At 55.7% G+C, this 15,396-nt stretch overlaps 2 protein-coding genes across 6 annotated transcripts in view; one reads left to right on the forward strand and one right to left on the reverse strand.

The window, feature by feature from the left end:
* Nucleotides 1-2,552, reverse strand: part of parp2 (poly (ADP-ribose) polymerase 2) — a 59,797-nt gene extending 57,245 nt beyond the window's left edge. For all 4 annotated transcript variants that reach the window (XM_068014440.1, XM_068014439.1, XM_068014442.1 and 1 more), the window contains exon 1: nt 2,469-2,552. In XM_068014440.1, the coding sequence (XP_067870541.1) occupies nt 2,469-2,502 (34 nt within the window). In that variant the 5' untranslated portion in view covers nt 2,503-2,552. The remainder of the gene's footprint in view (nt 1-2,468) is intronic.
* A 466-nt stretch (nt 2,553-3,018) lies between these two features.
* mettl17 (methyltransferase like 17) overlaps nt 3,019-15,396 on the forward strand; it is a 29,119-nt gene continuing 16,741 nt past the window's right edge. For both annotated transcript variants that reach the window (XM_068014450.1, XM_068014452.1), the window contains exons 1-5: nt 3,019-3,264; nt 3,363-3,516; nt 5,178-5,327; nt 7,955-8,060; nt 8,841-8,922. In XM_068014450.1, the coding sequence (XP_067870551.1) occupies nt 3,220-3,264; nt 3,363-3,516; nt 5,178-5,327; nt 7,955-8,060; nt 8,841-8,922 (537 nt within the window). In that variant the 5' untranslated portion in view covers nt 3,019-3,219. The remainder of the gene's footprint in view (nt 3,265-3,362; nt 3,517-5,177; nt 5,328-7,954; nt 8,061-8,840; nt 8,923-15,396) is intronic.

The following is a 15,396-nucleotide window of genomic DNA, read 5'->3' on the forward strand; positions in this document are numbered from 1 at the left end:
ATCGGGGAACAGGACCTGGTGAGCATGAGCACACATGCAGCAGAGTCTTAGATGAGCTGCAGTTGACAGAGAGTGGAAGCCAGCAGGCCAGTCAGAAGATTAACGGAATAGCAGCTGCAGGTAACAAAAGCTGGAGGGTTTCGACAGCCGGTGGGCTGAGGGAGACGAACGATTCTTAGATGGGAAGTGGACGGCCTTGTTGATGGGAGAGGAGATAGGGTCAGGAGCACGGGATTCTGATAAAGGAAGAGGCTTACAACGTTGCCAGAGAGTTATGAGACTGAGGATTGGGAGGATTTTAGAGTTCAGTAAGTACAAGAGTAAACTCTGTATGATAGCCTTGCAGGACTATGAGGATCAGGTCGGGGAGGTGGGACTGACTGTATAGCTCTGTGAAGTGCCAGCATGGACTTGGATGGGCTGAATGGTCTTCTTCTGTGCCATAAATGGCGTTACAAGCTAGCAAGAGATATAAGATTTTAAAAGCTTCTCTGGTACACCGGGGAGGTGGTGGCGTAGTGGTATTGTCACTGGATTAGTACTAGCTAATGCTCTGGGGACATGGGTTCGAATCCCACCACAGCAGATGGTGAAATTTGAATTCACTGGAATTAAAGACGGCGCAGTGGTTAGCACCGCAACCTCACAGCTCGAGAGACCCGGGTTCGATTCTGGGTACTGCCCGTGCGGAGTTTGCAAGTTCTCCCTGTGACCGCGTGGGTTTTCGCCGGGTGCTCCGGTTTCCTCCCGCAGCCAAAGACTTGCAGGTGATAGGTAAATTGGCCATTGTAAATTGCCCCTAGTGTAGGTAGGTGGTAGGGAATATGGGATTACTGTAGGGCTAGTATAAATGGGTGGTTGTTGGTCGGCACAGACTCGGTGGGCCGAAGGGCCTGTTTCAGTGCTGTATCTCTAAATAAAAAATAATGGTGACCATGCAACCATTGTCGATTGTTGTTAAAACCCATGCGGTTCACTAATGTCAAAATAGAGTTTACGTTTCAGGTCTGTGACCGTTCATCAGAACTGGCAAAGGTTAGAAATGTGAAATTATAATGGAGAATAAGGAAATTGCAGTGTCATTTTTTTTTCACAGACTGACAGAAAAGCAGAAAGTGCTGGAAATACTCAGCATTCCATTCTCCCAATTTCTCCATCTCCGACGCATCTGCTCTGATGATGCTACCTTCCATGACAGCGCTTCTGATATGTCTTCCCTTTTCCTCAACTGTGGTTGACAGGGCCCTCAAGCGTGTCCGGCCCATTTCCCGCACCTCTACCCTCACTCCTTCCCCTCCCTCCCAGAACCACGACAAGGTTACCCTTGTCCTCACTTTCCACCCTATCAGCCTCCTTATCCAAAGGATCTTCCTCTGCCATTTCCACCACTTCCAGCATGATGCCACTTCCGAATGCATCTTCCCTTCCCCTCCCCTGTCAACATTCCAAAGGGATCATTCCCTCCACGACACCCTGGTCCACTCATCCATTACCCCCACCACCTCGTCCACTTCTCACGGCACCTTCCCCCACAATCACAGGAGGTGTAATACTTGCCCCTTTACCTCCTCTCTCTTCACTATCCAAGGCCCCAAACACTCCTTTCAGCTGAAGCAACGATTTAGTTATACTTCTTTCAATGTAGTATACTGCATTCGCTGCTCACAATGTGGTCTCCTCTACATTGGAGAGACCAAACACAGACTGGGTGACCGCTTTGCGGAACACCTCCGCTCAGTCCAAAAACATGACCCCGAGCTTCCGATTGCTTGCCATTTCAACTCTCCCCCCTGCTCTCATGCTCACATCTCTGTCCTGGGATTGCTGCAGTGTTGCAGTGAACATCAATGCAAGCTCGAGGAACAGCATCTCAATTACCGATTAGGCACACTACAGCCTGCCGGACTGAACATTGAGTTCAATAATTTCAGAGCATGACTGGCCCCCCATTTTTTATTTTCGTTATATTTTAGTTTGTTTCATCATTCCTCTTTTTTTTAACCATGTGCCTGCCCACTGTTTGTTTTAATCTGTGCTGGGGGCCAGGGCTGTTCATTTTTCTGTCAATTAACACCCTCTCTGTCTTTCAGTACACCATTAACACACCCTTTTCCTTTGCTCCATGACTTTCTGCTCAGTTATGCTCTATGACCTCTGGCCTATCAACACTCACTCTTGTTATTCACTTGCGCCACTTTATTTGCTTAAAACCCTTTACATTTCTAACTTTTGCCAGTTCTGAAGAAGGGTCACTGACCCTGAAACGTTAACTCTACTTCTCTCCCCACAGATGCTGCCAGACCTGCTGAGTATTTCCAGCACTTCTTGTTTTTGTCTCAGATTTCCAGCACCTGCAGTATTTTGCTTTTATACGTACAAGTTACAACTCGCGCCACCAAACTAAGTTGCAATCAAATTAAATATATGGGGGCATTTGTTGCATTGATTCACAATTCACCCCAGCTCACCTGCGAGCCCCTGACCCCCTTTGCCTCCCGCCATCCAGACCAGCGAAACAAGGGACAACCTGCTTTCGCGGCACCTGGGACTTCCCGTCCCGCCCCTCGCCGCCGCTGATTGGTGCTGCCCCACGTCGGTCATCCGCCTCCGTCGTCCGTGCAGCCCCTGATTGGTGGATGCTCACGTCGATCGGCCGGCGTCGCGAGCGACAGCGCCGCTGACTGGTGCGACGTCACAGAGCGAGGCGGGGCCACGGTGGGGAGGCGGCGCTCTCCTGGGCCGCGGCAAAAGGGGGCATGGGCAGGCGTACTCGACGTCCATTGGCTGAGGCGGCTGTCAATTAAACTACGTAAAACACCGCCTCCGCCGTCGCTGATTGGGTAAAACGCCCGGCCGCAGCAGATGGGCGGGCCATCAATAGGACCGCCCCTTTCCCTCTAAGCAATTGGCTGTCGGACCTGTCAGTATAGACGGGATGGCTGTCCTGATTGGTCACTCCTTGCAGTGTTTCCCCCCCCCCACCATTACTGTTGTTTCCTCTTCTTTCCGTCCGGGGGGAACCGGTTGTCACGGCAACTCTGCCATGTTTAAAAATAAAAACCTCACGAACGCTGCTTTTCTCTAAAAAATGCATCGATAACAAAAATCAAATTAATAAAATTAGATCAATTCTGAGGAGAAAATTAAACATCCAAACCCCCCCCCCCCCCACACACGCCGATCAAGCCCGGACGGGTTTCGAGGTGGCACACGGTTGCTATGGCGGCGGTGAAAGGTCGAGTTAGGCTGTGTGGCCTAGTGCGGGTAAGATCCCCGAGCCGGGCGGGAATTGTGTCTCTGTTTTCATTGTTGTCTCACTCGCTCTCTTTTTATTATTATTATTATTTCCTTCCACCCGGCAGCGCTTGAGCACGCCGGCCCCACACACGGGCGAAGCGGAAGGTCCCGGCCGGCTCCCAGAACAGGTCCCGCACCGCCGGCACCCGGGGATCAGCAACTTAAAGACCATCCGCTTGCCCGAGCCGCTCTCTCAGGCCGCTCGGCTGCTGCTGGAGCGTAAGTAACCCCCAGCGCGGGGGAAGGAGCCCGGGCTCACCAACGACCGTCAGAAGGGACCGAGGGCTGTCTGCGGCGCTGGGTTGCACAGCCTGGCCGTGGTGTGTCCTCCCAGCCGCTGGGTTGCGCTGCCGGGCCATTGCGGGGGAAAGGGGGGGGTGGGTCTTCCCGGCCGCTGGGTGCCGCTGCCGGGCCGGAGGTGGGTCCTCCCAACCGCTGGGTTGCACTGCCCGGCCGTGGGGGATTCCTCCCAGCCGCTTGGTGGCGCTGCCGAGCCGTGGGGGTCTCCCGGCGCAGGCGCGATCCTGCCGGGCATGTGCGCAGGCGCAGTCCTCCAGTTTTAATCCCCGACCATATATCACATAAAGGGGCCATTCTGCCCATCAAGTCAGCACTGGCTCTTTGGAATAACACGACAATTAATTCCACTTCCCCCTGCTCTTTTGCCGTACCCCTACAGTATTCAATAGCAGCCTTCAAAAGGGAACTGGATAAATGCCTGTCCACCATCTACAAGGCACAAGTCAGGAGTGTGATGGAATATTCTCCACTTGCCTGGATGGGTGCAGCTCCAACAACACTCAAGAAGCTCGACACCGTTCAGGACAAAGCAGCCCGCTTGATTGGCACCCCATCTACAAACATTCACTCCCTCCACCAACGATGCACGGTGGCAGCAGTGTGTACCATCTACAAGATGCACTGCAGCAACTCATCAAGGCTCCTTAGACAGCACCTTCCAAACCTGCGACCTCTACCAACTAGAAGGACAAGGGCAGCAAACACATGGGAACACCACCACCTGCAAGTTCCCCTCCAAGTCACACACCATCCTGACTTGGAACTATATCGCCGTTCCTTCACTGTCACTGGGTCAAAATCCTGGAACTCCCTTCCTAACAGCACTGTGGGTGGCGCAGTGGTTAGCACCGCAGCCTCACAGCTCCAGGGACCCGGGTTCGATTCTGGGTACTGCCTGTGCGGAGTTTGCAAGTTCTCCCTGTGTCTGCGTGGGTTTCCTCCGGGTGCTCCGGTTTCCTCCCACACGCCAAAGACTTGCAGGTTGATAGGTTAATTGGCCATTACAAATTGCCCCTAGTATAGGTAGGTGGTAGGGAAATATATAGGGACAGGTGGGGATGTTTGGTAGGAATATGGGATTAGTGTAGGATTAGTATAAATGGGTGGTTGATGGTCGGCACAGACTCGGTGGGCCGAAGGGCCTGTTTCAGTGCTGTATCTCTAAACTAAACTAAACCTACCCGACATGGACTGCAGCGGTTCAAGAAGGCAGCTCACTACCACCTTCTCAAGGGCAATTGGGGACGGGCAATAAATGCTGGCCTGGCCAGCGATGCCAATGAACAAATCTCTGTAAATAAATCCAGTGGGAGCTGCTGAGATGTGTAGGGGAGGTGGGAATAGGGCTCCAGATGTACTGCCTGCATGATTTGATATCCCGCCAACAATCACAGGCTCATCTCCAACCTCAGGCACGTAAAGAAGGGACCACCTGGGTGAGGTGTTGGAAAGTCACAATTGCCTGTGCGGAAACCATTCCCCGTGGACTTGGAGATGGTGGGGTGGGGAAGACGGGAATATTCCCACATCGTTAACGCTCTCCTTTCTTCGTTTTGACCCCGACCCAATCCGATTTGCAGAAAATCCCATCAGCCGGATGGAAGACTGCGCCCGGGAGCTGAGCAACTTTCTTTGGAGTCGGAAGAGGGCGGTGGAGGACCGGGAACTCCAAGCCCGAGCCCAGCGCCTGTGGGAAAGGTTCCAGGGGAGCGCAGAGAGCAGCCGGACAGGTAATGGAGCGGTGCCACGGAGCGCGTTTTCTCCCCCGTTTGAGAAGTTTGATTCCTGACGTTTATTATCTATCGAATCGTAGCCAGAGAATCTCCTGCGATGGCTTCTCTTTCCACTCCCGCGCTGTTAACCCTCTGGTGTCCCCTGAGGATCTATCCTGGGGCCCCCTCCTATTTCTCAAATGCATGCTGCCCCCGCACCAACCACCTCCCCACTCGGTGACATCATCTGAAAACAGGATGTTAAGTCCCACACGTACACAGACGACACGCAGCTCGACCTCACCACCACATATTATCTAAATGGTGAGAGATTGCAGAGCTCTGAGATGCAGAGAGATCTGGGTGTCTGAGTGCATGAATCGCAGAAGGTTAATATACAGGTACAGCAAGTAATTAGGAAAGCTAATAGATTATTATCATTTATCACGAGGGGAATTGAATACAAAAGTCGGGAGGTTATGCTTCAGTTATACAGGGCATTGGTGAGACCACATCTGGAGTACTGTGTACAGTACTGGTCTCCTTATTTAAGGAAGGATGTAAATGCATTGGAAACAGTTCAGAGAAGGTTTACTAGACTGATATCTGGAATGGGCGGGCTGTCTTATGAGGAAAGGGTGGACAGGCTAGGCTTGTATCCACTGGAGTTTAGAAGAGTAAGAGGTGACTTGATTGAAACATATAAGATCCTGAGGGGTCTTGACAGGATGGATGTGGAAAGGATGTTTCCCCTTGTGGGAGAATCTAGAACTAGGGGTCACTGTTTAAAAATAAGGGGTCGCCCATTTAAGACAGAGATGAGGAGAAATGTTTTCTCTCAGAGGGTCGTGAATCTGTGGAATTCTCTTCCTCAAAAGGCGGTGGAAGCAGAGTCTTTGAATATTTTTAAGACAGAGGTAGATAGATTCTTGACAAGCAAGGGGGGTGAAAGGTTATCGGGGGTAGGTGGGAATGTGGAGTAATCAGTTCAGCCATGAACTTATTGAATGGGAGAGCAGGCTCGAGGGGCCGAGTGGCCTCCTCCTGCTCCTAATTCACATGTTCACTTCTCTCGACCCCTCCACTCCCTCTGGTTGGTCACGTTGTTTGTCCAACATCCGGTAGTGGATGGGCGGAAGTCCTCTCCAACTAAATATTGGGAAGACCAAAGCCATTGTCTTTGGTCCCGGGCACAGACCGTGTTCCCAGATCGTTGTTTCCTTCGTCACAGACCGTGTTCCCAGATCGTTGTTTCCTTCGTCACAGACCGTATTCCCGGATCATTGTTTCCTTCGTCACAGACCGTATTCCCGGATCATTGTTTCCTTCGTCACAGACCGTGTTCCGGATCATTGTTTCCTTTGTCACAGACCGTGTTCCCGGATCATTGTTTCCTTTGTCACAGACCGTGTTCCCGGATCATTGTTTCCTTCGTCACAGACCGTGTTCCCGGATCATTGTTTCCTTCGTCACAGACCGTGTTCCCAGATCGTTGTTTCCTTCGTCACAAACCGTGTTCCCGGATCGTTGTTTCCTTTGTCACAGACCGTGTTCCCGGATCATTGTTTCCTTCGTCACAGACCGTATTCCCGGATCATTGTTTCCTTCGTCACAGACCGTATTCCCGGATTATTGTTTCCTTTGTCACAGACCGTATTCCCGGATCATTGTTTCCTTTGTCACAGACCGTGTTCCCGGATCATTGTTTCCTTTGTCACAGACCGTGTTCCCGGATCATTGTTTCCTTCGTCACAGACCGTGTTCCCGGATCATTGTTTCCTTTGTCACAGACCGTGTTCCCGGATCAGTGTTTCCTTTGTCACAGACCGTGTTCCCGGATCATTGTTTCCTTCGTCACAGACCGTGTTCCCGGATCATTGTTTCCGTCGCTGGCTAACTCAGACTGTTTGAAACATTTGGTGTTTTGTCCTTGACCCTGAGACAAGTTTCTGCATCGGACTGTAGGCCGCCTGGTTGCAGCTCTGTAATGTCGCTCAACTCTGCCTCCCCCTCAGCTCATCAGCTGCTGAAACCCTCATCCCTGCCTTCGTTCCCTCTAGACTTGACTATTCCAATGCTCTCCTGGCTGCTCTCCCACATTCTGCCCTCCGTAAACTTGAGGTCATCCAAAACTCTGCTCCCTGTGTCCTAACTCGCCCCACGTCCCGTTCCCCTGTCACCCCCTGTGCTCGCTGACCTACACTGGCTCCCGGTCATTCGATTTAAAAATTCTCATCCTTGTTTTCCAATCCCCCCATGGCCTCACCCCCTCCCTATCTCTGTAATCTCCGGCCCCCACAACCCTCCGAGATCTCTGCCCTCCTCTAATTCCGGCCTCTTGTCCATCCCTGATTTTAATCGCTCCACCATTAGCGGCCGTGCCTTCAGCTGCCTGGGCCCCGAGCTCTGGAATTCCCTCCCTAATCCTCTCCGCCTCTCTATCTCCTCCTTTAAGACGCTCCTGAAAACCGACCTCTTCCCTAATATCTCTTCACCTGGTTTAGCATCAGCAAGTCTTTTATTTTAACTGATATTGCTCCTGTCTTACACCTTGGGATGGTTTTGCTGCCTTACAAGGCGCTATATGAAGGCAGGATGTTGATGTGCCAGGTTGTGCTTTAACTGTCCTCCCTCCGGTGATGCAGAGCCCGGCTCACGCACCCCCGCAGACGAGCCAAGGGAGGAGGAGCGACTGAGGAATCATGTGCTCGCTGAGTTGCGTCGGACAACCTACCGCTGGAAGCCAGTCAGGTGAGCGGTGGTTGTATTGGGTGTGACTTAAATCCCACCCCACACCCTGCTGAAAGGGGGTGGGGGCGGGGAGGTGGCGGACGGTATGCGCAATTACGGCTTCCACTGAAGCCTCGCCATGATCCATGTGCCCAGCCTGGGCTGGATATTCGACTGTAGTGGCATCACAACTGAGAGAGGAGACCTTCAGCTGTCTGACTGGGGCTTCATTTGACTCATACACATCCCAGAATAGTTACAATACAGAAGGAGGCCATTCGGCATGTACTATGCAGGCCAGCTCTCTGCCTTTACACCGTAACACTGCATCCCTTTTCCTCTTAAGAGAATTATCCAATTCTCCTTTGATGGCCATGATTGATTGTACCTCCATCGCGCTCTCGGACAGTGCGTTCTCCGTCCTAACCAGTTGCCGTGTTGAAAAGTTTTTCCTCCTGTTGCCTCTGGTTCTTTTCCCGGTCACCTTCAATCGGTGTCCTCTGGTTCTCAACCCTTCCTCCAACGGGAACAGTTTCCCCTTATCCACTCAGTCCAGACCCCTCATGATCTTGAACACCAGGGTCCGACAAGATGAAATGTCTGATCCACTGTCCCACTCAGTTCCCACCCATTCCGAGTGAGAGGGAGAGGGGGGAAACCTTTAAATGACACAGATTGGTACTGCACTTGACCCCGGGGTCCCGCAGGGTGAAAGGTCAGTGTCTAATTTTTCAGGGCCGTAGCTCTGACCGAAGATTCCCCGCCGACGTTCTCTAAACGTGTTTCTCGGTTTTCCTTCAGCTACGACACGCAGCTGAGTAAGGTCTACGTGGCGGCTCGACTCGACGGTGGATACGCGGCTGTGACAAGGGCCCTGCACGAGGTGAGTCTGTCCCAAGCCCATCCTGTACCTGTCCTGGGAGTGTTTGGGGACAGTGCAGAGGGAGCTTTACTCTGTATCTAACCCTGTTTTTTTTCCCAACAAAATGTCTCTTCTCTTTAATGGTGATTGTTGGTGAAGCTTTCCTCTGCTCAGTGTAGCTCCTCTCTCCACCTCAGCAACCTCCAACTGCCACCAGCACTCTCAGCTGAGGCTCGTTGCTGCAATCAGCAGTCAACACTTCAATTAGACAGCAGCCAAACCCCGTTTTTTTTTTCTTTTTTAAGGTGGTCTTCATAACTCAGACCTTTTTATTCATGTCGAGGGGGCCTTTATTCTTCAGGCCCCCTTTATATACATATTTTTAAAATAACTTTATTAAAAACAGATAAATAAACAAAAACCTCAAATTAAAATGCCATTCTCGGCGTCAACGATGCACTCCAGTCCCTGCGGTGCCCACCGGTCGCGGGAGGCCTCAAGCGTACCGGCGGACACCGCATGCTCCTTTTCCAGGGACACCCGGGCACGAACGTAACCGCGGAAGAGGGGCAGGCAATCGGGGAGGACGGATCCCCTGACGGCCCGCAACCTGGACCTGTGAATTGCCACCTTGGCCAGGCCCAGGAGCAGACCGACGAGGAGATCCTCCTCCCGGCCCAAGCCCCTCCGCACCGGGTGCCCAAAGATCAGGAGCGTGGGACTGAAGTGCAGCCAGAATTTGAGGAGCAGCCCCTTCAGATACTCAAATAGGGGCTGCAACCTCGCACACTCCGTATAAATGTGGAACACGGACTCGTCCAGGCCGCAGAAAGTACAGGTGGCCTGGGAGTCCGTGAACCTACTTAAAAGCCTATTGCACGGGACTGCTCTGTGCAGCACCCTCCACCCCAGGTCCCCGATGTAAAGGGGGAAGACTCCCGCGTAGAGAGACCTCCATCGGGGTTTCCCCTCGCCGCCAGATGGCAACGCGGACCGCCAGGGCGTGTCCGGCCGGCTGACGAGGGCGAGGAAGTGGAGAGTGTGCAGGAGCAGCCCGTACAGGAAACCCCTCCGCGCCGATTGGAATGGCACGGAGGGCATTTCCGAGAGGCGGCTCGGGTTGTGCGGGACCGGCTCCCGAGGAGGGTTTCGGGGCCTGGGTCCGATGAGCAGTTCCGGCCGAGCTGGGGTCAGCTCGGCCGGGATCGCTCCGCACTCCCGAGCACCCTCGCCACCCGCAGTGAGGGACGTCCCGGGGGTTTCGGCTACTCCTCCGCCCGCCGGACCGTCCCCGGAGTCGGCCGCCCGGACAGCCGAGGCGCTCTCCTCCGCCGGCGGGGGAGCGCCCTGACTGGAGGCGACCATGTTCCAGACTCGGAAAAGATCCCAGTAAAAGACAGGCAACTCCCTCAGAGAGGCGCGGCTAACGGACTCCACCGGGAGCTGCGTGTCGTCTTGAAGGCAGTGACACTGGCGGAAAAAATACGTCGCCAGCGCACACCATCTGGGAGGACGCTCGACGTACAGGTATCTCTGCAGGGTCCGAAGGCGGAGAGTCGCAGCCTGGGTGCGGACGCACACCAGCGACTGACCGCCCTCCTCGATCGGGAGACTCAGGACCGCGGCAGAGACCCAGTGTTTCCTCTTGCCCCAGAAGAAATCGACGAGTTTCTTCTGGATCTTGGTGGCAAATACAGGGGGCGGGGCCAAAGTGACCAACCGGTACCACAGCATGGAGGCCGCCAGTTGGTTTATGATCAACGCTCGGCCCCTGTAGGAAAGCACTCGGAGCAGTCCTGTCCAGCGCCCCAGCCGAGCGGTGACTTTCGCCTCCAACTCCTGCCAGTTTGCCGGCCAGGCTTCCTCAGCGGGGCAAAGGTGGACTCCCAGATAGAGGAGGTGCGTGGTGCTCCACGCAAAAGGTGTCATCTCCTCCGGCAGGGAGTCCACCCGCCACTGACCAACCAGGAGTCCGGAACATTTCTCCCAATTGATCCTCGCGGAGGACGCGGCAGAAAAGGTCTGCTGGCAGTCGCGCATCCTCCGCAAGTCAACGGGATCTGTGATTGCGAGGAGCACGTCGTCGGCGTAAGCCGAGAGGACGACCCGCATGGCCGGCTCGCGCAGAGCCAATCCCGTCAACCTCCTGCGAAGCAGGCACAGGAAGGGCTCCACGCAGATGGTAAACAATTGGCCGGACATGGGGCACCCCTGACACAGTCCTCTCCCAAAGCGAAGGGGCGCCGTCAAGGACCCGTTAACTTTGACTAGACACTCTGCGGCGGCATATAAAAGTCGGACCCGGGCCACAAAATGCGGCCCGAGTCCGAAAGCGCGCAGAGTCTCGAAAAGGTAATCGTGATCCACCCTGTCGAACGCCTTCTCCTGATCGAGGGAGAGAAAGGCGACCGACTGACCAGTCCTCTGGGAAAGATGGATCAGGTCCCGGACCAGGTGGATGTTGTCCTGGATGGACCGGCCCGGGACCGTGTAGGACTGGTCGGGGTGGATCATGTGGGCCAGCACGGAGCCCAGGCGGGTAGACATAGCCCGGGCAAAGATCTTATAATCCGTGCTGAGGAGGGAGACCGGACGCCAGTTTTTAAGCAGGCGGAGATCGCCCCTCTTCGGCAGCAGGACGATGACCGCCCTGCGCCACGAGAGGGGCATCTCCCCGGTCGCCAGGCTTTCCCCCAGGACCCGCGCGTAATCGTCCCCCAGGACGTCCCAGAACGCCCTGAGGAACTCCACGGTCAACCCATCCAGCCCTGGGGATTTGCCCCTCGAGAGCTGGTGGAGGGCGCCAGTCAGCTCCACCAACGTGAGCGGAGCCTCCAATCCTTCGGCGCCCTCCGGGCTGAACTGCGGCAGGTCCTCCCACAAAACTCTGCGCGCATCCTCGCTGGACGGATCCGGAGAGAACAACGCACTGTAATAAGTCCGGACCAGGAGGCCCATTCCCTCCGGATCCGTGATGGAGGAACCGTCGTCGGCCAGCAGCTCGACGAGCAGCTTACGGACCCCCCGCCATTTTTCCAGCGAGTAGAAGAAGGGAGAGGCGCGGTCCAAATCTTCCAGGATCTGGATCCGCGACCTCACGTACGCGCCTCGGGACCCTATGAGCTGCAGGTCCCTCAGCGCGCCCTTCTTCTCTTTGTACGCCTGCCACAGAGCCGGGTCCGCGACGGCATGACCGAGGCGGGACTCCAAGTCGAGCACCTCCCTCTCAAGGCGCCCGATCTCGGCTTCCCGCCTCTTGGTCGACCCCTTCGCGTACTCCTGACAGAAGACGCGGATGTGAGTCTTGCCCACATCCCACCATAGCCTCAAGGAGGGGAAGCCCCCCTGCTTCCTTCTCCAGTCGGCCCAGAATCGACAGAACAAGTCCTGAAATCGCACGTCCTCCAGCAGCCGGTTGTTAAAGTGCCAGTACGCGGACCCCGCCCGCGTGCGGAGCGGAGTAAACTCCGCCCACACCAGGTGGTGGTCCGAGCACGGCACCAGCTGCATGGAGGCCGCCGAAACGCGGGAGACGTACGCCTGCGAAATGTAGAGGCGGTCGATTCGCGACCCCCCTCCTCCAGACCTCCACGTGAAGGCGCTGGAGTCGGGATGGAGATTCCGCCAGACGTCCACCAAGTTAAGGGAGCTGATCAGTCCCCTCAACTTCTCCACCGACGCTTGGCCGCGCTGGGGACCGGAGCGATCCCCCACCTCGAGGGTGCAGTTAAAATCCCCCCCGAGGATGATGCACTCGCAGCTATCGATGGAGCTCAAGAGAGCGGACACTTCTTCAAAGAAGCGCGCTTGCAACGCGCCGGGCCTGGGCGCGTACACGTTCACAAAGTGGAGCGGCACGCTACCCAGGCGAACGGCGAGGTGGAGCAAGCGGCCCGGCACTAGCTCCTTGACCCCCAAGATCTCCGGCTGAAAAGTCGGGGCCAACAAGATAGCCACCCCACTAGAAATAGGGGTGAGGTAACTCATGTAGACCCCACCCTGCCACTCCAGGAGCCAGGTGGCTTCGTCTCCCGGAACGGTATGGGTTTCCTGCAGAAAGCTCACCGCGTATCTCCCTTCCCTGAGGACTGAGAGATTGTGAAATCTGCGGTGAGCCCCTCTGCTGCCGTTGATGTTGAGGCTGGCTATGGTTATCTTCATGTCAAAGGTAATTAAAACCCGTCACAAACACCTCACTGTGAGGAGGGAGTGGAAGTGCACCTGGCCCTCCACTCCCCCAGCAACCCATTGAGGAACACATTAAAACGGCGCCTCTCAACCAGTTTCACGTCCGCGCGCTTGCCCACTATCTTTAGGGCGGCACGGACGGACTGTATGATCAGCGCCAGATTCGACCAACGGTCGAGGGCCAGCTGAACTTTATCGCGGCAACCTCTGCAAGCCGCGAGGAAATCCCGGAGTTCCGCCGTGGGGATGAGAGGAGATTCGGTGGGAGGCACGAGGGACTCCACCACCTCACTGGCGATGGAATCAAGATCATCCTCCGTGCCCCGCACCGAATCCCCATCCTCCTCCGGGTCGTCACCGCCAGCGGCCGACACATCTACCACACACTGTGGGGCGGACGTCCCGGCCGCGCCAGCTGGTCCCGCCTCCGTCACGATCCCACCCCCAGGATCAATGGCGGAGGAGTCCTCTCTGGGTTCTATTGTGAAACTGGAGCCTGTAGGCACCAGAGGTTCAGGACCCCCCTCCACCTCCGTCCCCAGGCCAATGAGTGGTCCAGGGGAGACAGAAGTTCCGGACTCCGGGAAACCAGCCGGAGCCGAGACTGGAGGCGGCGAGAGGAGGCCATCTCCCGCTCCGCCAGCACCCACAGGCCCAGCAGATGGGGCAACATTCTCAGTTAGAACTGGGTCGGGGGTCTCCTGGTTGGTGGTGGACTCCGGCTGGGAGGGCCGACCCTCTGGGGCCTCGCCCTCCCCTTCATTCAGGACACCCGACCCAGTAGCAGTGGCAGAATGGGCAGCTTCCCCAGGCTCCCCCACCACAAGCAGGGCCCCACTTACTCCTTCAGGAGGGGCCTCATGTACCGGGGCCATCCCCTCCCCTCCATCCTGAGGAATAGGGAGCACCTGCCCAGACTTTGCAGCCTTGGTGGTGGCGGTAGGGGAAACCTGGGGACCCGAAACAGGAGACAGCTCCCCTCCAACAGATGGGCCCTGCGCCTCAGGGCCCCTTGTTCCCTCTGTGGAGGGGTGCCTTCTCCTCTTTTTCCCAGTTGTGTGCGGAGGCTCAGAGACCTCCATATCATCAGAGGCCTCCACCTCCACACTCTCCTTTTTTTTCTTCACCCTGGGCCTGAGCCCAGCCCTGGGGCAAGTTGACTTCCCGAGATCGGGCCTTGGGCTGAGCTCAGGCTCGGGTAGTGTCACGATATCCAGGGGACGCGCCTCTCGATGTTTATTTCTCCTCCGCGCCTTCCTTCCACTTGGACGGTCACCCCCCTCCCTGCCGGAGGCCGTGAAAACCACAGCCTCCGGTACCGACTGAATGGTATCTGGTGGTGGTGTAGTGGGGGTGGGAGGAGGTGCAGCGTTGCCACCCTGGGCCGCCGAGTTGGAGTTGGCAGCCGGGAGGTTGGGGCAGTTCTTACGAACATGCCCCACCCCCTTACAGACATGGCACCGCACCCCGTCCAAGGTCCAGAAGACGCGGTAGGCCGTCCCCTGGAATTCTACATTGAAGTGGCCCTCTGTCACCTCCTCCCGCACCAGCTGCATGAATAACTGGCGGCGGAAGGAGTACACGTGTCGGAGGCTGTTCTCCCGAAGACCGAGCGGGACTGGGGTGAGCCCCGTCTTTACCTCCCCCAGATGGTGCAGGTGGGGAAGGAGGAGCTCACCAGGGATGAAGGGCGGGACATTGGATAAAATGAGCCTTTGCGCAGTGGCCTCCAGGGAGTCCACTGGCAGAAAGGTCCCGCCCACGGTGAGCCCCTTGTTCAGAGCCAGGGACACCGCCCGCTCGGTCTTCAGGAAAAACACTGCCTTCCCGTACATTTTAGAGGCTGCAACAATGGCCGAAGGGCCGACAACCTCGGCCATTGCTTTCACGCATGCCTCTATAGTCATGTTCGGGTGGACGTAGCTCTTGACCCCATGCTTCGATGTTAATAAAGCAAACGGTGACGGGGCAACAGGTGCAGCTGCAGCAGCCGCAGCAGCATATGTACAGGAAGGCCCCGCCACCGGCGAAGAGGGGCTTGCCATGGGCTCTAAGAGCTACGTCCACCCCCAAGAAACAAAACAAATTTACACAATTTTTAAAAAAGCAAACTTTAAACAAGGTGGAGTGGGAGTAGAGGAGGATGGCGTAGGATGGTAAAGGAAAAGGGGAGGATAGGTGACTGAGGCGACTGAGTGGAGGAAGGGAGAGAAAGGCTGAAAAGGATGTTTGTTCCAACTGCCAGTTGGAGCACCTTTATCACAATTAGTCCAAACTTGTTTGTTGTCTTCCAGTTGGGGGAGGCTT

The sequence above is a fragment of the Heterodontus francisci genome, chromosome 34, assembly GCF_036365525.1.
Source record: "Heterodontus francisci isolate sHetFra1 chromosome 34, sHetFra1.hap1, whole genome shotgun sequence".
Classification (NCBI taxonomy): Eukaryota; Metazoa; Chordata; class Chondrichthyes; order Heterodontiformes; family Heterodontidae; genus Heterodontus; species Heterodontus francisci.